Source organism: Carettochelys insculpta, chromosome 18 (genome assembly GCF_033958435.1).
Source record: "Carettochelys insculpta isolate YL-2023 chromosome 18, ASM3395843v1, whole genome shotgun sequence".
NCBI classification, from domain to species: domain Eukaryota; kingdom Metazoa; phylum Chordata; order Testudines; family Carettochelyidae; genus Carettochelys; species Carettochelys insculpta.
Genome location: NC_134154.1, coordinates 29,805,502 through 29,831,534, shown reverse-complemented (window position 1 = coordinate 29,831,534; position 26,033 = coordinate 29,805,502). Strand labels below are relative to the sequence as shown.

Sequence of the window (26,033 nt, the reverse complement as noted above, 5' to 3'; positions counted from 1 at the left end):
CAGCCAGGCACATACCCAGCGAGGAGCTGCCCAGAGGCACATGGCACAAAGGGTTAATAGGAGTGCAGTGTAACGAAGCTCCTGGGGGCTCTGTCACAAAGCTACACCAGCCTCCTCCCAGCATCTCCATCTCAGTCCCAACACTCTCTTTGATTTGTAATGGTGAAGTCCAGAGGCCCCTGAGATAGCCAGGCAGCCCCAGCGCACATCCAGAAACAATCCAATGAGATGAAACTGACCAGAATGGGGCGGAAAGAGAAGCAAAGCGAGGGAAAGTGATTTGTATAAGACTGCACAGCAGGTTAGTTGCTGAGCAGCAGATGAGTCCTGGCCTCCAGAGCCGCAGTCCTAGGTCCTTGGCACTAGGATAAAAGCAGGAGAAACAAAGCTACAAAAAATAACCCCGTAGCGTATAAATAAGTGAGATACTGGGAACTGTCAGAAGGAAGCCAGAGGACTGTTTGGAATTATTCCAACTTTTCCGCTGTGGAAGGTTTAATGTAACTTTCAGTCCAAGCCCATTGTCTGACTACGTTTGGGACTCCCGTTTCTGAATGCCCACACGTACCCAAGAAAGCTGCCTTTCAGGACTATGTCCAGCACAAGGCAGGCTGACTATCTCTGCTCAGGTCAGTGGTAACCCTCATGCCCTGTACAAGCACGTCTGCTGGTGCAACATGCCCTCGGGGGAAATATGGAAAAGCCCAACCTACGAAAATGTCCACAGCAATGATTATACCCTGCACTTGCTGAGTCACTCCAGTTTAAATGGCAATGAAAGGCAATTAAATAATTCACTTTTTTACTTTAATTTGTGAGAACTTAATACTCGATTGTAAAGATCTAGTCCTGCTGCCCTGAAGCCGTGAATAGGACTGCAAAATTCTAGGTTTGCCTTCCCACTTAGCTGCACAGGCAACTCACTCCTCACCTGCAGCGCCCCTCATCTACCCAGTTCTGTGCTGTGCACAGCTATGCCAGCACACCATAACCCCCTATGCCGGACTGCTGCTACTCCATACACAGCTCTGCCCGTGCGCCTCAATCTTGGCCTGCCGTGCTCTTTCTACCATAGTCCTGAGCCTCTCTGAAGTAAAGAGCCAATTGGGACCAACTAGGATTGGGGATGTGCACCAAATGGGATTCCAGGAAAAGCAATCTGATTTGTTCACCGACGCCAGTATTTGAGCCTAGTTCTCCAGAAAACTCCCAGGACTATCCACGTTCTGAAATAAGACTTTATTAAAAGTTAGGACCCATTAACTTTCTGGCATGTAAATGTCATTAATTTGAGCCCAGCCATCTACACTACAAGTCTGTGCTCACATATTCTCTGCTCCTCTTTTCACGACGGAGACAGTGCCTTTCATTCCCCATTACTTTTGAATATGGCACTCCTTTTCAACAGTCTGCCTGGGTTCACGTTTGCAGTGGATTCTGATTTCCCCTTTTCACATTGCTCATATCCTACCTCAGCTATCATGGCCTCTGGGTCTCTCATAAGTCCTACCACACCAATACAAATAAACTTATCCTGGGTTTTTGGGCAGCTAAGGTGGGGTTAACAACCCAAAGAGGGTCATTCGCCATTCTTTACTGTGAGAAGAAAAAGCTTTTATGTGCCTTTGTCAAATAACATTTAAAACCTGAAGTCTGTGCCTGTAGCTTTACCACTGGGTTTCCTTTTGTACATTTTACATACATACATTTTGGTACTTTCATATGCCAGTATTTACTCTCCCTTCAACTGCAATCTTTGTTTCATGTGGTTTTGATCAAATGTCTCAAGGAAGAACTTGTTAAATATCTGAACTGCCAGCTTCAGTGCCTGTCAGTTAAAGATGGAGGCCCCAAGCCTGAAGTCTCCATTCAAGCCTTGACTCAGAAGAGCCCTTGAGATGGGACATAAGGACATGCTGAATTTTAAGCACATTTAAATGCTTCGTTGAACATGAACCTCATTTCTTTCACAGCAAAAGTGCTAGTCAAAAATCTACAAGAGATTTTCCAATGAAAAGATGCACCATTTGTCTGCGTCAGATTATGATTTCATAAGCAGCTAAGGAACCTTCAGGGAGACAGAGGCCAAAGGCCACTGGGGGGTATGTCCACTCTACAGAGAATCGTGCCATAGTCCACAAGCAGTGTGGTTCCATCGGCAGTAACGATGCTGTTTGGCCTGACAGTCATCTAACTGATAGTTCTCCACGATAATGCTGCAAGACTAGCCTTTTATTACCCCAGGGATAGAAGCCATGCTCGTAAGACACTGCAACCTAATGTAGATGGAGCCTTCATGGAAATCTCTTGTGAAATGTCCACTTAGTGACCTGGTCACTGGATTCGAAGAGCTGAAATCATTCCTGCCTTTCATGTTGTTGCTTTATCAGATGTCACTCCCAGTATACATGGGTGCTCTGAAATCAGGGGTAACAAGCCTCTCCTTATATGCGTTGTGAAGGTCCCAGGAACAAACAGCAACCACAGTAGGACTGACAACATCTCAATGCACTCAGAAGAGAGGCTCCAGTTTCCCCTCTTCCATTGGTTTCACAACCATGCCATTTCAGTGGCATTGTGCCCGAGTCACATTGGCGCACACAAAAAGAGACTGGCCCAGACTATAATTTGTACCTTCATTGTGTTGAACGACGACGGGCATGTTTCCATGGGATATGTGCAGAAGCTACTGACATTTGCAGTAATGAAGGGCCCATGTGTCAAGTGTTTTAGCAGTCAGAGGATACTACAAGTCCCAGGGAAGGACCAGTTTGATGCACAAATCCTGCAGTGGAAGTCCAGTGATGTAGGGGTTGCAGTCCAGCCCACCAGGAGTGCAACACAGAGTTACACACAAGCACAGAAGAGTGGTGCAAAGCAGCTCCAAGGATTTCACCTGCAGGTTTTGCCTCAGCATGGTGACCGATCAGCATTCAACCTTGCCAGGGCTGAATGGTTGAGGGCACAGATCTCTCACCTCCAAGGCACAGGGGGTCTGAAATCAGTTTAGGTCAATCATTCCGCTCTGAAGGCTGACATGTACAGATACAGAACAGAAGACAGCTCTTACCCCAAGAGGCTGACAACACACAACAAATGGACATAGACAGGGTATACAAGGAAACCACGAACCAAGGGGGTGATGGCAGCCTTCACAACACATCACCATGCTGTAGCTATGCTGCCAGCCAAAGCAGGACTTCAGACACAACAGAGGTGACAATCAGTGTTTCCTGGGTGGCTGCCCAAGGACTTCACTTCCAGAGGAGACTCAGGTGCCACCCAGCTGGTTAGCAGAGTGCCCACAGCCAGCAGCGTGTGTTTCTACCGGTGGGGCACATCCACACAAGCCCTGGAGCACATAATAAAATTTACTCCATCCATGGATGGAAAAAATTCGAGGGAACACTGCTGATAACCCAGCGCCTTTCACAAGCACCAGATCTGCTTTTTCACTGCAGAGACAAAGGCAGCAGAGTTGTTAATCTGGTTCCTTCAGAAAACAGAGCCACAACATCCCGTCTGATGTGCCTTCTTTATAACATTCACAGTATCAAGATACGAGCACTCTTAATAACAGGTTCATGCCCTTTCCAGCCATGAATAGTATGATTATTCCAACGGCAGGTGCTAAGCAGGCCTCTCAAGCACCCTGCACGCTGCAGTCAAAGCCTGCCGCTTATCAGCTTGAGCGTTTACTAACTGACCATTAAATAAATAACCTAATGAATTGTGCTCTGATCTGTGAGAACGCTGCCAGCCCCAGAATGCACAAACCACCTCTACCCAGAGACCGCATGGACTCTGTTCAATACTTCTGCAGGATCATTAATGAACTGCTCCCAGAGAGCTTTGGCGTAGTCACTGGAATACCTACAAGAACCCCTTTACTGGGCAACCTGAAACTGCATGGGTATCATTAGCACGTGCTCCAGGGGCTAAGAAATGATCACCACTTGCACAAACAAACGTGGACACATAAGTACAAATTCTACTTTCAGTTACATCAGCACAAAAGCCACTGTAGATTTAGTGACAGACATAAGATTTTGGCCCATCCTCCCTGCATTAGAACTGATAAACAAATAAATCCTTCTATATGCTGCTTGCAATTCCAGTATGCTCAATGACATACTGGAAAGTGTGCTTCACTGAAAAGGAAGTATTCAAACTGCCAACCCAAGAGCATATTAATAGATGCAAGACTCTGTAGAATAAATATTCTGGGTTAGCCACAGCAGCTATGTCAGAGGGAACAGTTATTGCTGTTATTAATTTCTATTTTGCTCCAGTGACAAGGAAGCTCAGAAGTTTCTTTGAAAGAGAACCACTGACTGCCAAACATAAAGAGAGAAAACACTATCGTCAAATGATCAGAACTCCTGAGTCAGACCCCAGAAAATCACAATGTGGGGTTTTTTTGTGTTTTGTTTTATTTTTTAAATTAAAAGTGTTACATTCTTTCTATCTGCCTTCAGTGGTCAGGTTTTCTGGCATTTCTTCCCAAGAATTAAGACTGGAATTTCCATATTTTACGAAAGGAAATTACATGAAAACAACCACTTGACCATGGAATGAGGACTTCACAGTAAAATCCCAGGAGTTGGCAACACAGAAAAACATAATAGAGCTTTGCATGGTGTCAAGTATCGGAGGGGTAGCCGTGTTAGTCTGGATCTGTAACAGCAACAAAGGGTTCTGTGGCACCTGATAGACTAACAGAAAAGTTTTGAGCATGAGCTTTCGTGGGCACAGACTCACTTCATCATGGATCAGCATCTGATGAAGTGAGTCTGTGCGCACGAAAGCTCATGCTCAAAACTTTTCTGTTAGTCTATAAGGTGCCACAGAACCCTTTGTTGCTATAATAGAGTTTGAAAAGGCTTCATTTGTCCTATCAGTTATCCCTTACCCTGGGCCTGCTCTGTATGTTCTACTGAAAGACTATTTACAATTGCTTTTAAAAGTTAATTTTTAACAATAATTGTCCAAAGTTAACAGACCCATGAGCTGCTGCAAATCCAGAGCCAGGGCATACCAGTGCAGTGGCCCCTCCAACACAACAGTGAATCCAGAGGCCTGCCCAGGCGCTGGAGTGAATTACATCAGCCAGCTCCCACCATTCTCCAGGACAAAGGGTCTAATTCTCTTCTCAGTAACCACTGTCACACAGCAGGCCCACATTCATTACTAGGCACAATTCCGTTAAAGACACTTTTGCCAGCAGAGAATCCAGCCCACAGCTTTCTGTCAATGAACTCAGCCAGGGTACTGTGGTTTTTGACTGGAAGGGCGACTTCCATCCACGCTGTATAATCAAGTCAGCAGCCCCATCTCTGTGGGCAGAGACTCTCTTCTTGCACTGTACTCAGTGCACCACCCTGTTTAACCCCACTTCCATTGAGAGATGTTCAGCAGCCGGATATTGCTCTAGTCAACGAACCATAGATTTCAATGCTATTGACTTAGCCTTTGGCTAGAAGTGCCATTTAATTGTTTATCACTGCTTACTAAATCTAGCATAACACCTCTTGCTGCTGTCATAGAAATCCCATTGTTGCCCATGGGTTTGCATGGGATTATGCTGGTCTGAGCCGGCCCAAACGACTCTGGAATTTCCTGACTCCTGAGCGCTTGGTTGTTTTGGATCCCCCATTCCCTGTGTCTTAACTGTTGCATTAATGCCAACCTTTGTATTTCATGCGTGAGTAGTGCATGGGACAAGCAAAGGATTGGCAGATTTAATGTCAGCTGACAAGTACTTGAAATGACCCTGGAAGTTAGATTTCATTAGGTAAATACATTACGTTGATACATATAGCCAAAACACAACGTTTAATGAGGCAACTAGCTGACAAATGTGTATCATTTTCCTCTTACAAACACACACACTAAATGCAAAGATTGATAACAATGCAACATTAAGACAGGGATAGAATAACCACCAAGAGAACAGGAGTTAGGAAATTTCAGAGTAACACAGGTAGTTCAGATCTGGAGTAATCAGGTGCAAACCCACCGATTGCAATAGAGTGCACCCATTTACACCAGGTTTGAGTTTAATGGAGTAATACTTGCTTACACCAACCCTTTAACTTGGCTTGTGGTTCCTAGTAGTAATATTTAATTTGTGCACAATGCACACATGTAGGAGGCTCTGTGCCTGTTCTCGTTACATACAAACTTGCATGCATGGCTGTTGGTGCTGCCTTAGCAATGCCGTGTGACAGATGCTTAACTTTGGCAATTTCTTGGCTATCGAATGTTTGATCCCACAGCGGGAGCCTAGGCTCAGCAAAGTCTGCAGCACGCTACTGGCATTCGGGAAATAATTTAAAAAAAACACACACACAAATGTTGCCTTGATGTTTGTTTTGATTCTGTTGTCTCATGAGTGCCACATCTGCCAAATGCTGCTGCCGCTGCTTGCGAGTGCACCCTTCCCAGCCTGTCTTGCCTGGAAGCCATAATGCTGAATTTATGACAAGACCGGGATTTCCACGGCAACAGACTGATGCCATGGGCATAAGAGGATGCCTTCGTGGCAGCCTCAAACCGAGGCTGGGCTGGGAAGAGAAAAAGCAGTCTGAATTGAAACAGAGATCTTTCGGAAACGCTATCAAAGGGAACACAGAAAAGAAAAAGACAAAAAAAAAAAAAACCCTGGGTTTGGTATGAAATTCCATCCCCTTCCTCCTCCACCAACTGAGGTGAGGTTTGCTGGATTCTGAGCAAGCGCCTGTAAGCAAGAGCTCTCATCTTCAGCTAGACAGAAAATGGCCTCTAATGATTAGCAATATTGTTTTCAGCGGACATCAATGCAGGCAGCCCAAGAAATTGTATATTAAGGCCTTCTGTCTGCATCTGATGCAGGCACATTTAAAACAACCTGTATGTGTAAGGGGGAGACATCCAAACCTTCCTTTATAATCAATAATTTTCATTATAAACTTATAGCATTTCAGTCTCACCTTGGTCATGCCTGAGCCACTCTGACAGCTGACTGAAGTTTGTTTCTGTGTTGACAATAATTCTCAAACACCGATTCTCCAGGAGATCCCAATAATTATAAATGAAATGCACAATATGCTCAATCCAGAAATGAGGGAGTTCATGTTGGCCTCAGCGAGTCAATATTTCAGAAGGATTGGAGCACACAATCAAAGTATGCAGGCACAAGCTATGCAAATATTGGAATTGCTGACAATTTTGAATAACTTAGCTGCAAACTCAACAACAAGGCTCGTGTAGCAAAGAAATAAGTGTAGGAGGTGGGAGGAAGAGAATTTGATTTTTGGCTATCTAACCTCGGGAGGCATTACATAAAGTCTTTGCAGAATTCATTCAGCTATAAAAGAACCAGGAAAAGAGCACATCTAATGGCCAAAAGACCATAAAACCTTGTTAATATGACAGGGTGTGGCCAATCAATAAATATTTAAAGAAAGAAAAAAAAATCTAAGACTGGGCAATACAGTGTACAATGCAGGGAAGCCAACTGTTTATTGATAAAACATTGCAAAATGTCTGCTTGCTGAGTGGCCAGTTAGAAAAAGCAACGTCTTAGCAGATGAATAAATACAACAACTGTAGAGCTGATTTTCCTCTGTCATCGAGCCGTTTTATGCACTAGTACTGTTCATGTTTAATGTACCCCTAGGCACGTTATGGGCTCGACTCCAGGTGTGCTAGAACAATCTGTATAGTGTGGGTGCTGAAAGTAGAAACCATGTAGTTGGCTGTTATTACTATTCCAAGCTGAGAGGGGGTGCTGCTGCCTGAAGTCCCAGCATCCTGCCTTTTATTTGCCCCTCACTTTTTATCAGTAACAGAGAGGTAGCCATGTTAGCCTGTCTCTTCACAAAACAGACAAGCAGTCCTGTAGCACTTTGAAGACTAACAACACAATTTATCAGGTGATGAGCAGACCCACTTCTTCAGATCTGGAGACAGTGCTGTACTCGAAATAGTGCTGAAAGTGAACTGGCATGATGGTTATATAACAGAGAGATACAAACAAAAAACCTGCAATGATTTCATCAGGGCACAGTGGACGTGAAAGGCTCTCATTCTGATCTGCCAGCATTTCACACTTTGCACAGGTGTGCGTGATGGCACAAGGCAAGGAAGAAGTGGGCCCCACAATCTGCCCAGAGTTTCTTCTAATTTTGTCCACCCATGAGCAGAATACATTTTGTTATGGGCACCAAGGCATGAGCTGGCTGTGAACCACCAACAGAAACACATGCTGTTCAGTGTGTGAGCTCTGCTAATCAGCTGGGCAGCACCTGAATCTCTCCTGAGCAGCCGCCGAAGTGCTCCGCTAACAGGAATGCTGCCCCTGCCTTTCCCACCTCAGACCTTTCAGAGGCTGCCTTCCCCGTTTTGCACCCCTCCCCTTTCCATTAACCCCAGTTCAGAAGGGGTCACTGAGGGACTGTATTAATGGGAGGTCAATTTTATTTCAGATGTTGAATAACTGACATGCCCTTCCTCCAGTTTGCATTGCCCTGACAATTGCTATTAAAGGGTTCCTTTCCAGCACCCCCATCACAACCAGCCTAAACAGGTGAGACGGCACTCAGGGGTTGGCCTGTTGTTTGGCTACTCGATCACCTATGTCAATCTTTGCACTTCTCAAGCTGCGTGTCTTCGTTACCTTGTAAAACGCGGCAAGTTTAGTTTGGCAAACCAGGAGGACAAGCAACCCCATAGATCTCAATTCTGTTCTTGGCTGTGCCAATTCAGCCAGCATCACCCCTTCCCTTCTCTAGGCCTCGGGTTCCATCTCTGAAAACTGGGGCTCAGAATGCCTCTCCACATTGGGAACAGATTTCAAAGCAAGAGGGTGAAAAATGCTGCACGAGTGCAACTATACATGTGACCTAGTGCGCTCTGTCCGAGGCACATGCAGAGACTATTTAAGAGATGTTCAAAGGGAGCCGATAAGCCCCTCAGGCCTGGAAGTAACCCTGGCTTGTGGGCAGGCACACTCACACAGCACAAGCATGCACACGCACACCCACCTTGTGAGCAACTCAAAAGAGTTGCAGTCAGTATTCTGAAACATTTTAACAAGCTGCTCATTCTTCCAAAGGGAGCAGTCAGCAGAGACATTCCTGCCGTTGAGAGTAACATAACAGGGTGCTGTCCTGCTTGGTGGGGTGAGAAGTAGCACTGCCAGCAGCTAGCAGCAAAGGCGGATGTTGACATGATGCAGGACAAAGGAATGACCTAGATGGTTTTTGGTCCTGCCATGACTGCAGGGGACTGGACTTGACCTCTCGAAGACCCTCCAGTTCTAGGATTCTCTGACTCCATTTCTCCTGTCTCAGAAAGGCGCGGAGTATGACATGCATTCCCTGAAATACTCCCCAACCCAGCACTTGGCCAGAACCACTGAAGAGGACACAGGCCCTGCATTCAAGTGCAAATCGAATTCGGTTATCTCCAGCAACATGCTCTGATTACACTGTATTTTGGTAGGGGTTTTATTTGATTCCATGAGGTACGAATGTTGCCTCCCAGCGAGGTATTGCTCTTACACGCACAAAATGAATACTCCTGCTCCTCTCAACAAGCAGCATACCGACAAAATATGAGAGGAAGGGTCCATGCACAGTCTGTGCAGTATACATTCCACTCAAGGACTCCAGAGCAGGTGGAGGAGCCTGGGAAGGAGGGGTGCACTTCATGGACAAGATACAGCAGAAACAATGGGTCCGATGATCACTACAGAGCCATTTCTGGGGAGGAGGTAGGTGAAGGATGGAGCTACCCTGAGACCAGGGACAAGTCCAGAATGCTAGGGCCCGAAAGACATCGCTTTGTCCCCTTTTTTAAAGTAAATATTGGGCCCATGAGTTTTCCCAAAGGAGCTGACTAAAAACCCAGAAAAGAGGGAAAAATCAAGGCGTGAGACAGCTGAACCTGGGTCCTAAGCCACCAGGCTTTGGTTCCACAAACAGCTGTAACTTCACAGAGTCCATTAGAGGGACAAAGCATATGCTTCGCCTTGGGATTCTCAGTGTCAGTGAGATAAGGGGCAAACTTCCAAAGCACTCCCAGCAGTTCAGCTTCAGGGCACCTGCTAACATATCCTCAGACAACCCATGGAAAATGTAACCAGGTGTTACCAAAGCACAGCCTTGAATGGCTCACAGCAATTAAACTGGAAGCTCTTTGAGGCAGGGGCCATCTTTACAGTGCTTAGGGAAATGGGGTGCTGGTCTGTGGCTAGTTCCTAGGTGCTACGATGGTATAAACAATAACAATATCCTTTAGGATTTTTAAATGGAAATAACACTTCACATTTCTACAGTCCCCTGCACGGGAGATCTAATACTAGTTAATGGACCCTCACAACATCCCTCAGAGACATGGGAAGTGAGACAGAGAGCTGAGACAACTCTCCCAAGGCTACATGGTGGGTCAGAGGATAGACTAGGATGAGGATCAAAGACAGGCCCCCACGAATCACTAGGCCCTGCTGCCCTTCCATTACCTGTAGACATCTATAAAAATCAAGCCTGAGAGTCCATCAGGGAAAATCTGACCCTTCTCCTGACAATACTGTGCTTTTCTGTGTCAGTACAGCCAGGAACTGAAGCAAGTGACCAAACAGCCATCTTTCAAAAGGACAGAAACCCCATCAGGCTTCACCAGTAGGTGCCCTTTAAGAGGCCAAAGTGACATGCTCATGTTCCAGACTGCTCGCCCACAGAATCACATTAGAAATCGAAGACCTATGTGTGCCGTGGGCATAAAGACCCCAGCAGCTGGGAGAGGAGCAATGAAACCAACACTCTGCTCGCTCTGCTGAAGCCCTTCAATACAGGGCAGGGAACTGCCTGGTGATTTATGTCCCAGGCAGATGATGGGGACCTGGCTCATGCACTATCCCAGGATCCAGGCTGATCTCTCCTTTGGAAGGTGCACAGTGCTGCCCAGGTCAGTGAACCCCCAGGTGTGAGATTGGGACTGCTGGTTTTTTGGCTAACTAATCACTCCGAACTGCTGCTAGTAATTACACAACCTCTGCTGGTTCAGGGCCCTAGCAACCTAGCCTGCTTGCAGCTGGGAGACAATTATTAGCAATGGTCGCAACAGACACAAACAGAGATCCCAGCATTACAAGCGGGTAGCGTAGGGAGGGGAAAGATTCCAAAACATCAGAACAAGCCTGCACCCCAGATAAACGACCCCTGGCCTGCGACGCCCCAAATCACTGGCTGAGAGTGGGCCAGAGAGGAGATAGGGCTGCATTCACAGCAAAGCCACCACCACTTACAACCCTGCAGCAATCCCGAACAAGATGGGGGGAGAGAAGGGAGTGAGTACAGCCCTGCTCCCTCTCACCCCCAACCAACGAGGGCCATTCAGTACATAGCCAGGTCCTTTACTCCCCTAGAGAAACATCTGGAGCATCCCTTAGGGGTCACCTGTGTCTCCAGCTCCAGATGTGCGGCTGCCTGTGGTGCTCCTCAAAACCCACCAGGCGCCTCTCCCCGCAAACCCCAGGCACCGGTTAACCCAGATGTGCGGCTGCCTGTGGCGCTCCCAACCCCCAGGCGCCTCCCCGCCCGCGCCTGATGCAGACGGGCACAGACCCCCGGCCCCGCGGCACCTACCTCCTTCTTGACGGTGCGCAGCAGCCTCTGCCGGGTCTCCGCCTCTGCGGGGAGAAGCGGGAGAGGCGCGTTAGTGCCCCCGGCGCAGCCCGGCCACGCCGCCCGGATCCCCCCGCTCGGCCGCCCAGTCCTACCCGCCGGAGCCGCGGCCATGGTCCCGCTCCTGCTCCTCCGCCGGGCGCCTGCGCCTCTGCAGCAGCCGGGCTGGGGCGGCCGGAGCGCAGAGCTGGCGGGGCTTGTCTGCCTGCGGCCCCCTGCCCGCCCCTAAACACGCCCCCGCCCCGCCCCGCCGCGCAGCCCGCACCCGAGCCCTGAGCCTGCTGGGGCCTGGGTCCGGGGTCAGCCCCTCCTGCGGGCACAGCGCCCAGGAACGCCCCCGCCGCAGCCCTGCGCCCCCTTCCAGCCGCCGGGCCAGGACGCGCCCAGCCGAGCCCCAGCGCTCCCTCCTCTTAGTGCGGCGGGGCCTGGGAACACCGCGGCCGGTCCAGCTGGGCGCAGAAACCGTCAGCCCCCGCTGCCCCGTGTCCGAGCGTGGGACCCTAGGGCAAACGGCCGCCGCAGGAATCCACAGCAAACCAGCCAGGCCAGTCCAATGCCAGCCAGCTGGTAACCCTAGGAGTGCCATCCCTGCACGCGGGCACAGGGTCAGTGCTGTGATCCCAAGGCTACCCATGGGCACTGAGGCCCAGGTCTCCCAAGGCAGACAGGCACCTCACCTGATGGCCCCCAAATATCTTCACAGATCTGGGCCTAAGTGACTTGCTGAGGGTCACCCAGCGGCAGGGATCAGACAAAGGTTTCCTAAGCCGTGAGTTGGCATCCTCACCCCTGGACCATTGAGTAAGGAGAGCAGATGCTACAGATTTGGGCACCTGCATCTCACAGGACTGATGAGGCGCAGGGTTCTGCAAGCACAAAGGAGCTTACAGGCTTGGGGGGCGAGATTTGTTAGAATTCATCACCTGCTGTTCACCTGCTTTTAATAGCAGCAACAACACTAGGCTCAATACTGTACAAGCAGGCCCAGTTCTCTCGTTGCCAGCGACCCAGGGGCTGATGCTAGTTACCCAAAACGATCTGGTAGATCTTTTTCATTGTTTCAGTCAACAGCCCTCTCATGAGCCATTCACAGTGACTCACACTTTGACTGTTCATGTTGGGTGCATCTTGTAAGTCATAGCATCCCCATGATCTTTATATAAACACTCACACATGCACTGGAGGCCTGACCCTTCTGCTCACTTATACCAGAGTAACTGTCCACATCAGTGCAGTTATGCCAGAGATAGGTGAAATTAGGGTCCGTCTGGCTGTATTTAGCATGATGTAGCCCAGGGGTCAGAAATTCCTGACGTGTGCCAAGAATGGCACGGAAGACAATATTCATCGGGACACAAGGTGGGAGCTCAGCCCCACACCCTTCCTCTGCCATGCTGCTGGGAGCTTGATGAAAGCCAGGCTGCCTGGGGATTAACAAAAGACCAGCTAATGCTACCAACCACCACCTCAACAGTAAAGCTCTGCATCTTAATTGATTTATTAATCAAGGTGTGAGACGGAGGACTACTAGTGACTTTAAAAAGAATCACCAGCATGTGGACCATATACAGAGGTCAAAAGGTCAAATTTCAGCCCTGGTCCTCAGAAAGGTTGCTGACTCCGATGCAGCCTATAGTCCAAACTGCTGAATTGTGGTGCCTTTGGTGATAACCAACGTCCCCTCTAACTTTTTCCATGCATGAGCAGAATAACATTTTTATGTGCACCAAGGCATGTGCAGAGGTGCACCACCAACAGATGCATGCTCTGCTGGCTGTGGGTTACTGTGGGCAGTCTGCTAATCAACTAGGTAGCATGTGAATCTCTCCTGGGTGGCTGCTAAGGGCTCATCTTACAGGGAACACTGGTGATAACCCTTTAATGCAGAAGACTTGCAACCTACAATAATAGGTTTACTACAGTGCGTTTTGATACAATGATCTTGGAAATTATATGTGAGCCTGGTCCTCATCTGACATAAAGTGAAATTACCCCCTTGACTTCAGTGGAGCTATGCCTACATACAGTAGCTAACCCACTGCCTTTCCAGCATCAAAAAAGTAAAGACCAGGGAAATGGTTATGATTTTGACAGGGCTAGACTACTGAATTCCATAGATGTCTCACAGAAACATGTTAAATTACATAGAAACATCTCTATCTCTGTCTCATTACCATACTTCCTGCGTTTCTCTTTCCTCATTTGTTGTTCCTAAGGACATTTCCATAGAAACAGTCTCTCTGCTCCTTTGCAGTTCAGTTCCCAATAACCACAAACCATGTTAAAGAAGAGGGCAGCTGCAATCAACTTCATCATATGCAAATAAGATGTGGCCGTCTGGCTGCTGGCAGGTTGGCAAAGCAAAGCTCCGCTGGGCCTCAGTTTCTCTGATTGAAAAATGAGGTTCATGCCAACTTCAGAAGTGTTCAGCCAGGCCTAGAATTCAATCATGTTTGCAAGCATGTTACAATGCTCAGGTGATGCCCCCTATAGAAGTGAGAAGTGTTGTTCCCTACTCATCTCCTTGTCCTTCTGCCCTTCGTTCAGTGTACCAAATTCTGTCCATGTCACAGCTGAGATTCCACATATTCTCACAGGTCTGAAGCAGGGCTCCCTTTTGCTATGCCAGCTGTAATCTACCTACTGGGGTTTCTCTGGCCTATTTACGCAAATTACTCAGTAATTCCCCATTGGTTGCTGTGATTTCATCATTCCGTCACTTTGGAGAAACACTGCCAGTCCCTTCAGACTCCAGCTTACAGCAAAGTCTCCTCCTTGGTAGCCATCTGCCAACTGCAATTCTTCTGTGCCCTAACTAACGCCATGAAAAAGGAGGGGTCTTTTGAGTCACAAAATACACCTATCTGAGGAGGAGCCATCTGCCACTCCTGTCTTTTCTTTGGCAGAATTTGACTATAGAGAGAACAAAGAAGATCTTCTCCACAAACAAAGAGAGTGTACAATTCTTTCCAGGCAGAGGCATGCCAGCGGAATGCTTGCATCGACAGGCCTTGCTTTCCCTTTGTCTAGAAGGTACTTGATTCTGGTCTGGACAAAACATGTCAGAACAGTTCACACTCAGCACTACATCAGAACCTTAGCAGTTGTCCTTCACTCAGGGCCACTCCTTCACTTCACCAGGAACTGCAGCCAAAGTCCAGGAGTTTTGTTCCTAGTGTTCTCTGTGCACGCTCAGATGATCACCGCACAGAGTGTGTGCATGTAGCAGGAAGTCACAGCACATCACAATCTCACCCAGCAAACTGCCCCATGGCTGGAGCCCCAGAAGGATATGTCTTTGCAAAGAGCAAAGAGCAATGAACCAGAAACCCTGGACTCAAGAGACATAATAGGTATAACTCATATAGGCTACGTCTACACTAGCACACTACATCGAAGTAGCCTATTTCGAAGTAAGAACATCGAAAAAGGCTACTTCGACGCGTATCGTCTACACATCTTCCGGGGCTGGTGCCATCGACGTTCAACGTCCAAGTAGCGACGGGGAACGTTGAAAGGAGCTGCCCCGGAAGGAAATGCAGAGCGTCCACACACACAAGCCTTCTCCGTCGAAAGAAGGGACCAGCAAAGCCTGCAGACGGGGTCACAGGCTGGACTAGCCCTTCTGGGGCAAGAGCAAGCCGCTCCCTTAAAGGGCCCCTCCCAGACACACTCAGCCTGCACAACATGAGGTCCACAGAGTCAACAACCGGTTGCAGACCCTGTGCACAGAGCATGGACCCCCAGCTGCAGCAGCAACAGCAGCCAGAAGCCCTGGGCTAAGGGCTGTGGTACACAGCGACCACAGAGCCCTGCATGGGCTGAACAGAGCGGCTCTCAACCCCTCAGCTGATGGCCGCCATGGAGGACCCCACTATTTCAATGTAGCAGGATGCGGATTGTCTACGCATGCCCTACTTCGACGTTGAACATTAAAGTAGGGCGCTATCCCATCTTCAGATAGGAATAGCGATTTCGAATAGGTCTCGCTGCCTAACATCAATTTCAACATCAAAATAGCGCACGACGTGTGCTATTTCGACGTTGTGCCAGCTACTTTGAAGTAGCTGGCTAGTGTAGACACACTCATAATGTACAGGCCTGTCCTTACTTATTTAAAGTCGATCCATTTCAAGAGACTATTTCCTGGAAAATAATATCAAATATGTTGGGTTTCGCTGTGCATTTGTTGCTCCCCAAGGTCTGACAAAGGTCTGCATCTAACAAAGTGGGCGTTTGACAGTCAAAGCTTATGCCCAAATAAATCGGTTAGTCTTTATGGTTTGCCACAGGACTCCTTGTTGTTTTCGTGTAAGATACAGTTATGATCTTTTAGATTAACTCAATGTAATAAACTAGTTAGTACCCAAATGTTGTTACATCCTCTTGAAGACTTTGAGAGCTTTCCTGCTACAATACTTAACCACTGGACATCTCTTCACTACCTATGGACATCTTCTCATTTCCCTTATGACCCTAACCTTAATTATTCCATCATCTTTGATTTTATATTCTAAACCAAAAGCAAGGGCAGGAGATGAGACCTGAAGTGTTGGTCTTTTTCTGGACATTTCTGAAGGGACTCTGAGCATCAGGTACAAAAATAATCATTAGGGGTCCCCGGGATAGAGGTGGTTATCAGATAAGTGGGACAATCAGCAGACAATCATGGGATAGGTAAACTATTGGCTACACCAGACCTGATCAAGACCAGACCAGATCAAGTGGGACAATCACGGGATAGGTAAACTGTGTTCACGGTGGAGATAGCACAAGGGTTTGAAGTTGGAAAGGCAAAAGGTGTAAAATCACTGAGTCAGATCTGGATGCTACTGAAGTTAATGGCTAAACCTGCCATTATTAATTATTACTATTTTATTGGCTAATTACTGACATGCTCAATCCTGCACAACTTATCGTTATAGGCAGAGTCCACCCAAAGGACTTCATAGCCTAAATTGATTTCAAAATGTGCTGCAGGACTTACCCCACTGCATTTATTTCACCATCTCGCTTGCTTTGGGATTCTGCATCTTTTGTCCACTAAAATGCCCCAGTTACCCGATTGAGAAAAAAACAGCAATTTACACATCAATGTAGAGCAAGTCTCTTATCACAAGATGGAGCCATTGTGTTTGATTTAGTACAGAAAATTTCTGCTTTGTGCAAAACAATTGGTATGGGGGAGGGCGTTGGAGAGATTTAATAACTGATCCAGACCGTGTCTCTTTTCCTATCAGGGATCATTGCATGAGCCACTGCATAAGAAGATGCTGGCAAGAAAAAGCAAATCTGGTCTTGTTTTATCTGAACCAAGCTGCCAGATACTCCCTCAGGAAAGAAGCATATGTCAGGAGAACTGACCTGATGGCACAAAGCCCCTCCCTAACTACTGAAATATTCACTTCAAGAGGTGTTTACCCAACACCATCCCTTCTTCCCCAGTCACCTGAGATGATGTGACATGCCACTGCTGGCACAGGATGCAGAACTGTCAAGTACAGAAGGACAAAAATCTTCTCAGTAAATTGTAAATTAGCCAATAAAGGCGTTTGTCAGAGCAATGAACCAGATTGAATTTGGTGAATCGTTTTAGACAGGAAAAAATGAAAACAAAACAGCAGCTTACAAATCAGCAGTTTCCTGTTCAAACAACATTTCACTTTCAAATCAACACCCCCAGTTTGGTTTATTTCACCCAGCTGAACCCCATCACCCCAAGACAAAGGAAAGAGCTGTTAGACCAGTGCTGCAGCGCTCAGACACCACAGGGCTCCCAGCCAGCTTGATGCTTCCTGAGCCTTTGGGGCAATTGCCCTTGTTCAGCAGGTTAAGCCTTGGCTGCCTTTCCCATTCAAACATTTGCTCTAACCCATTTGTTCTCAACCAGGGGCACATGTGCCCTTGCAAGTAGCAGGGGTCTTCCAGCAAGTGCATCAGCGCAGCTAGGTATTCTCCTAGTTTTATAACAAGCTAGGGCAAAAGCAATAGTAAAGACAGTATGAACTAAAATTTAACACAATGATTTGTGTGTACAGCTCTACACACTGAGATGTAAGTACAATACTTCTATGCCAGTGGAGGTATTTTAGAATGTTATGGGGGAATGCGAAAGCCAGCCATTGTTCAGTAATACCGTGCTTTAACACTGCCATATTTGCATGTCTGATTTTGTAAGCAAGGGATTTTTAAGTAAGGTGGAATGTGGTGTGCACAAGACAAACTCCAGAAAGGGTCTGTAAAGTAGCCTGGAAAGATTGAGATTTGCTTCTTTAGCTTGCACAGAATCTTGGGAGCTCTAAACCCTGGTCTGTAAATACCAGCTGCTCACTCCCCGCAGTCATGCAGCAGTGACTTGGACATGTATACAAAGAGCCCAAGTGCTACTAGATCCTGACTCTTAGTAAATCTACACTGCAGTAACAGATCTCCTGCTGGGCTGGGTCAGCTCTCCTGGGTCAGGCTATGGGGCTACAGAACTGTTGTGTGGCTGATCAGGTTTGAGCTGGAGCTCGGGCTCTGAGATACCACAAAAGAAAGGGCCCAGTGCCCAGTCTCCTGCCCAAGCCTGAAGGTTCCAGAGTTGTTACATAGTCCTACAGCCTGGTCTTGAGGGACTGAACCACCGACCAGGGTCAGCTGCAAGTGTTTCGCTGCAGTGGAGACTTATTAATGCCTGCAGGCCCAGAGGTGCTGCACAGACAATTAAACTAGGTTAATGAAAAGTCATACAGCACCAAAACCCCATAAAACACCCACTACAGAAACTCCATCAAGCCGGTCACCAGAGCAGAAAAAGCCTACCTGCTTTGTGAGCTGGGGACCCAGCTAAGGCAGGCTGCAGTCACAGCTCTACATAAACATGCAATCCCAAGACGAAAAACAGGCCAGCTACCTAGCTGGGCTAAGGGAGAAATCCCACCCTGAGATTCCTGTGCTGTGCTAAACTGGGATGAACCCGCTCTGGAGATGGTATTTCAGTGACTTGTTGTCTGCCGTCAGCCAGCAGAACTGGCTCAGCCTTTGCCAGTGCAGGAACTGGGAGGATAGCTGTGTGCTTAGCACATACACCTGGGACACAGGGTCTCCAGCTCTACCACACGCTCACAGGGCAATACCGGCCAATTACACATCTCTGTGGATCAGTCTCCCCTCCTGTAAAATACTGAAACTGACCAGCCTCCCAAAGGGGTCTGAGCTGCACTGCATGAGAACTAGGAAGGGAACCTGGCCCCCATCAGTCTGACATGGACAAGTCCAGGGCACTGTCTCAGCCCAGTGAAATTTTAAAAAGCCATGTGGAGAGCCGGCATGTGATGTCAATCTACTCACAAGAGACTCTCCCGCTCTAGCCATCAAAGTGTTTATTATTAGGGACATCAGTACAGCCATGTGACACTGCAGGGGCTGTGCACAGGTCATACCCACCACTGCCTTCTCAGCCAAGGTCACAAGGACTGTGGGAAGTGGCTCATATTTGCTGACCTCCCTGTAATAGGCTCACAAAGAGGGAAATGCACATCACATCTCATAGAACTGGATGAGACCTCAGGAGGTCACCGAGACCAGTCCCCTGCCCTCTTGGCAGGACCAAGCTCCATCTCCCACCTCCTTTTTTTAAATCTATTTGCTCTATATCCCTACATAGCCCCCTCAAGGATCGAGCTCACAACCTTGGGTTTAGCAGGCCTATGCTCAAACCACAGAAAACTTGCTTTCAAGCAGGCAGCTAGAAACCTATGTAGCTTTGCATGTCCTGGAGCAAAGCAGTGGTCATTTCCCAAGTCAAGCAGGTTTGGGGTTTTGTTGTTGTTGTTGTTGTTTTTTGTTTTTTACAAGGGTCTAATACTCGGTACATTCTAAGCTAATTTCTCCATTCTTGCTGAATGTCTAAAGAACTTATCTTCAAAGCAGTGCCATCTCTTCTTGCTCCAGGGTTTCTCCTAACAGTGGAGTCATTTGGTGAGACACCCCAGGCCTATGGCCACCTCTGAAATAGAGTGTAGCTCCCATCAAGACACCTTCCTGAAGTGACCAGATTTTAAGACCTCTCCCAGGAACTGCCCTGGGGAGAATGTCAGCTGAGTTCTTTGGAAAAGTTCACCCCTTACTACTGAACATGATTAACAGCAGTCTTCTGTGAGACTTCTGAAGAATTCCCAGCACGTCTTGTGCCCAGCATGCATTACAAGTGCTGCCTAGTTTGACTCTGTTGTGACAAAGCGCGTTACAATGCCAGATCCAACAGGGATGATGCTGATTTCATTTCAATATATCAAGTTAAGACTCTTACGTACACCACAGCAAGCTTAGGAGTGACTTAAATGTGCAGCCTGTTGCAATAAGATAAAGCACGGGCAGGGGGGACTCCAGAGGAGCAGATAGATCATGATTTCTTGTAAATTAAGGATGAGGTTTTTGTGCCGCGTGGATTTGTTTCTGAAATCTCCAGTCCTGTCAATCTCTCTGACTCGCTCCAGGCAAATTAACATTGGACGGGCAGCTTGGAGTCATTGCTAACATTAGGCAGCGATGAACCCACCTTTCCCATTGTTCCCTGGGGAAGGATTTATTACCCAGGGGAACTTTTGTATTTCAGCAAAGTTTCAAAGCAAATCTGCATTATACACCTTTATGCGCCTTTTACAGAGCCTCCTTTAAGAAAACTGTCTCTTAATACAGCCTCTTCTGCATTCCAGGAGCCCAGTGGGGGTTTTACCCAAGTAAGGAGCACAGAATTTGTGGCTTCTGATTTATTTACCCCATCTCGCCTGTTAGCAGAAGATGAAGCAATGCCTTGAACTCCCACCAGCCTCCACCTCTGGTTTCACTCTTCCTGAGAATGTCCCTTATCCCCAGGCAGAGGACTTCACCAATGCAAACTTGAATCCGTGTGGAAATCAGGGTTCGCCAGCTAAGCACCCATACTGGGCTCTGAGCAGCTATCACAAAGTGATCACTGTGTGTGGTGTTTAGACTTACTTTCTGCCTAAGGGCCACCAAGTGCTAGCACCAGAACAAGAGCATGGGGTTGGTGCATCACTGCCACAGCTGTAAATGGTTCCATGTTACGGCCACCAGTGCTGATAGAGGCACATCTGGTGCAAGCATTCAGCTGGGTATTTGTCAAGGACTGATGCAAAACAGAATGTGGTTAAAGCCATTTGAAGCCCAGCAAAGATGCCGCCTTAGTAACTTAGAGATACGATTTCACCATCTGAAAGGATCTTCACCAGTCCTGATACAGAGTGGAGAGCCTCTCCCACATGCTAATAACACAGCATGCCCTCAGCGTGAGCAACAGGGGCTGTATCTCCAGACAGAGTGTAACAAGTCTGTGGCTGCCTATGGACCGACTTCATGGCCACCTGTTGGACATCAGCATCAGGCTCTTCCTTGTCCAAATCTTAGCTCTTTACCCAGTGCCATGAAGGACGTGCGCCACTATCTGCAACCAGCATTGAGACTGTTATCCTGAGTGCAAACATCCAGGCACTGGAGGAGAATGCAGTCACAAATTCCTTGGCAAGCCCAGTCCTAGGCCTTGGCTTCACTACAAGCAGTGTACCCTGTAAGCTGAGCACTCAGGCGGCCAACCAGGAGATTCAGTGCTGCCCAGATGATTAGCAGAGCACCCATGGCACCCAGAGCTGGCAGCATGTGTTTCCACTGCTGGTGCACCTTTGCCTGTGCCTTGGTGCACGTAACAAAATCCATTCCGCACATGAATGGAAGAAAATTAGAGGGAACACGAACTACAAGCCTTGCTTCCTTCCTCTTTTGGTCTAACTTCTTTCTGCATAAGTGGGAAATGTTGCTCTCTCGCCTTTCAGGGAGCTGTTGGTTAGAATGACAGGAAGCAAAATAGCTTTATACACCTGTGTAGTAAACTCATAGCATCTTGCCATCAGTCTATTCCGCCCAGTGCCAACAGAAATTGAAGAGGTGATAATTGGAGAGGTGTGTGTGAGATGTGATTGGCTCTAATTTACTGATGACTGGGGAATTTAAATGAGAGCAAGTTGTTTTGTTCCTAATGTGATTACGTTGTGTCTCCAGGTATCATGCTAAGTAAATTAAACGGCCCTTTGCTGTCTCTGCAGCTTAGACTAAATTATCCAAAGTTGGTTTAACCCAGCAACTCATTGCTGGGCAGCTCAGTGCATGGATGAGCAGTTAGGAAGAGTGATCAGCTAAGCAAATGCATGCAGAGGACTCTGTTTAGTGCCACTTAGAGACCTTGAGGGAGACTCATCCCCAACCTTTCTCATGTAGAGGCAGAGGCAGGGCAATACAAGGCATTCCAGGCTGGTGTGTGGTGGTAAGAGAGCAAAAGAGGTGAATGGGTATTCCACAGGACTCTAAAATATGGATCTTGGGCCAGATCCTCCACTGGGGTTAACCAGGGTAACTCCACAGAAGAGCCTAAGACAGATAGATTAGATATCAGCAGAAGACTTGGCCCATATTATTAGAAAAGGGCCCAAACACAGTCCAATTTAGAAGAGACCTTAAATCTAAAATGGCTTTTACTCAGAGTGAGGGACACAACAAGAAAGAACAGAAATAAAGTCTCCAGAAGAGAGCACTGTGTGTCTGACTGCAATGGGCTGCAATGACTCAGAGCACATCATGGCTGCTGTCTTGCACAGAGAGTGAGCTTTAGAGATGTTTAAGCACAGCATACAAAAAGCAAAACTCTCCCAATGTCATGGTTATGGACACTGCCACCCCATCACTAAAGGGAGGTCAAGCCAAAACATCAGCTCTGAGTACCCCACAGCCTTTGGGAAAGGATCTGGGAGTTGTATTTTCTGTCTCATGTGAGCCCATTTGCAGACCCCACAGCCAATCCTGAGAAATGCTTTTAAAAGAATGTCAGATAAGGGAGAAAAACCTCTGGGCTATCACTGTTACCAAGTTACAATTGTCACATTGATCTGCATGTGTTGGAGTTGGACCCCTCTCCTTGCATAGAGCTACATGGGACACCAGATGTGTACGCACTGCTATCACAACACACAAGGGCACGTACACAATGACAGCACAAACTACACCGGGGAAAGCTCTGCTTTCAGTCAAGGCCAGATAGTCTATCACCACCAACTGACTCCCTTTGGGATTCCTTGTAAATAAGGAGCCAGCTTCTGATCGAGCCTCAATGAACAAGAAGCAAAATACTGACCTAATGCGCTATTCAAATGTGCCTCCTCTGCTACCTTCAGTTAGTCTGCCGACTTGCTGTTTCCAAAGATCTTGGCTGTCAAAGCTCCCCCATCATTGATTTGACAGTGGCAGCCTGGGTGCAGTTCCAGAGAACATGGGGATGGGTAGCTGGCTGAGACCAGGTGTCTCCTGGGCATCTGCTGAGCAGCATGGCTGGCTGATACAATGTTCAGAGAGAAAGTCAGGAGTCGGTGAGTTGAGCTCTATGACTTTCGTTGCTTATCAGACAGTAAGATCCCCAGGGTGGAATCTGTCAAAGACGACTGGTGGGCGGAATAGATGCCTGGAAATCAAACTGACAGCACCGTCCTGGGTAAGGTAAATTGGTCATCCCCAGATTGGGTTCCACAGGAGCAGCACCAACATTTTGTACAGAGACTAGTCTGTAGCATGGCTTCTGGAGCTCCTCTGAGTTTTTAAATGGCAGCTAATAAGTTAAAACTGTACAAAGCAAACCCATGTCCCTGCATAACTAAGAGCCTCTTTAAAAGGAAGGAAAGTCAGCAACTTCTCAGCACTGATGCTGGAGGTTTAATTTTCACTCGTCACTTAGCTGGGTCACTGAAAACCCACACATAGTTTCACTTTTGTGTCCAGTCACTGTCGCTTGCAGGCCCATGACACTGCTGTCCAGTTTGGCTGGCAACCATTCAGGAGAATTGAATCCAGACACCAAATCATTCCCTATTTTAAAAATTCTTGAAAATGTTTTAATATCATTTGAAAACATACACACCTTAAACCACAGTGTCAGCTCTCTTTGTTCTGTGACTTACACCTTTCAGCTCGTTCTCAGGTCCCTGGGATTCAACACTGCTTGTCCATCAAGAACTCTACAAATAGATACAAGTGACAAAGCAGCTTCTCACCTTGATTGCTAAGGAAAGATGCAACACACACACACACATGCACACACACTCTCTCTCTCTCTCTCTCTCTCTCTCTCCCTCTCTATTCAGTTCAGTTTTCAGCCCTGCTTGTCCAAGGTGAAAGCACAGACCCTTCACCAGTTTGCGCCAACTGCATTCACCCCTGTTCTGTATTCACCTGGGGTGAGATTCACTGCTGTGCAGAGAAGGAGCACGGAGACCTAGTCACCACCAAAGCCTTGCTTCAGGCATATTGCTGCCAACAGATCCAACTCACAGAGCAATTCTTGCCAATCAACCATAAGTCAAGAGGGAGAGCACAGGGGAGGGACAGGGACAGACACAAGAGGCGGAGATGCACTATGCTAGTGAAATGGAAAGGGAGAATGCCTAGCTCCCAGGTCTTTCCTACACACTAAACACTGGAATTTTAGGCTCAGGAATGAATGGAAAGTAAGTGTCCATTCACTCCCATGGGAGCTGGCTAAGGTCTTTATGGAACATTTGTGACATGAACCATTTCTGCATACAGACATATGGTCATAAGGATCCACAGTAAGGAGACCCTTGATGAATTCCACAGGGATTTCAACCATTTCAATCCCACCATCATTCTCAGCCTAGACCACTCCATACAAGAGATCAATTTCCTGCACTCTACAGTACAAATCAGCAAAGGTCATATTACTACCACTCTATTCCGGAAACTCAGGCTGCTATTCTTACCTATACGCCTCCAGCTTCCATCCAGGACACACCACATTGTCTACAGCCAAGCCCTAAAATACAAGCATATCTGCTCCAATCCCACCGACAGAGACAAAATGCCTACAAAATCTTTATCTACCTTCCTTAAAACTTAAGGTACCCACCTGGGGAAAGTAAAGAAACGGATTGACTGAGCCAGATGAGTACCCAGAAGTCACCTATGTCACGACAGGTCCAACACAGAAAATAACAGACCACCACTTGTCATTGCCTAGATCCTCCAGATTAAACCCCTCCAGTGCATCACTGACAATTTGCAACCTACACCGGAACATGATCCCTCACTCTCACAGACCTTGGGCAACAGGCCAGTCCTCTTCTACAGACAGCTGCCCAACCTCAAGAAAATACTCACGAGCAGCCACACACCATACCACAGAAACTCTGACTCAGGAACCCATCACTGCAACAAACCCCACTTCCAACCATGTCCACGTAACTATACAAGTGACACCATCACTGGGCCTAACCACATCAGCCATACCATCAGGGGCTCATACACCTGCACATTTGCTAATGTGATATATGCCATCATGTGCCAGCAATGCCCCTCTGCCAGGTACAGTGAGCAAACAGTCTCTGCATCAAAGGATGAATGGGCATAAATCAGACATGGAACTGGAACACACAAAAACCTGTAGGGGAACACTTTAACTTCCATGGACATTCAACAATAGATTTAAAAGGAGCCATTCTTCGACAAAAGAATTTTACACAAGATTACAGAGGGAGACATCTGAATCGGAATTCATTTGCAAATCTGACACAGTTAAATTAAAGAGCTCAACTATCTTATGCATTACAAGGGCAATTTCCGCACCTTTCATAGTCTCAGGAATTGGACGCATCCCCCAACCATTTTTTCCTCCTTCCTTTGCCCCTGCCTCCAGCTACATAAACCCTGGATTCCAAATGTGGATTCTTCCAATCATCTGAGGAAGAGGGTCTTACCCACAAAAGCTTATGACCTAATAAATGTATTAGTCTTAAGGTGCTACAGGACTGCTGTCTTTTTTGTATGTACAGGCTGACAGGCTCTCTAGGTCAGGACAGAGGCCTGCACTGGCACTTATACTGAACTCTACAATTAGGTTTTGGGACACTGTCAGAAGGGTAATGGTGGACCCTCCCTAGCCTGGGACAGTAAAATTAGACTGGGTACAGTGCTGGCACTCAGGCGTCTGAGAAAGGTGCTACATGGCAAGAGGTGGGATCCTCTTTTCCGGCTAAACGATGCTTCAGAATGAAATCTGCAATTAATGAAAACTCGGTAAATCAGCAGCAGGGGTGGACGTTGTCACGCATTTCTCCTTGCCGTGCTGACAGAACTCCACACACTAACTATCCATTAGCAGCAGGATTGGTGCATTTATACAGCAAAATGGCAAACCCTCTTGTCAGAGCTTGGCCTGGATCCCCAGTGGTGCCCCTCCCCTGGCCCGGACTTCACTAGGTCAAGGTTGATTTATGCCAGCTGGGGATCTGGCCTTTCACTGGCACC

At 47.5% G+C, this 26,033-nt stretch overlaps 1 protein-coding gene across 1 annotated transcript in view; it reads right to left on the bottom strand.

Annotated features, from left to right (window-relative positions):
* SGSM1 (small G protein signaling modulator 1) overlaps window positions 1-11,784 on the bottom strand; it is a 71,817-nt gene extending 60,033 nt beyond the window's left edge. The window contains exons 1-2 of the mRNA XM_075012867.1: window positions 11,765-11,784; window positions 11,631-11,674 (exon numbers count right to left, since the gene is read on the bottom strand). Coding sequence (XP_074868968.1) covers window positions 11,631-11,674; window positions 11,765-11,783 — 63 coding nt within the window. The 5' untranslated portion in view covers window position 11,784. The remainder of the gene's footprint in view (window positions 1-11,630; window positions 11,675-11,764) is intronic.
* Between the last annotated feature and the right edge of the window lie 14,249 nt (window positions 11,785-26,033).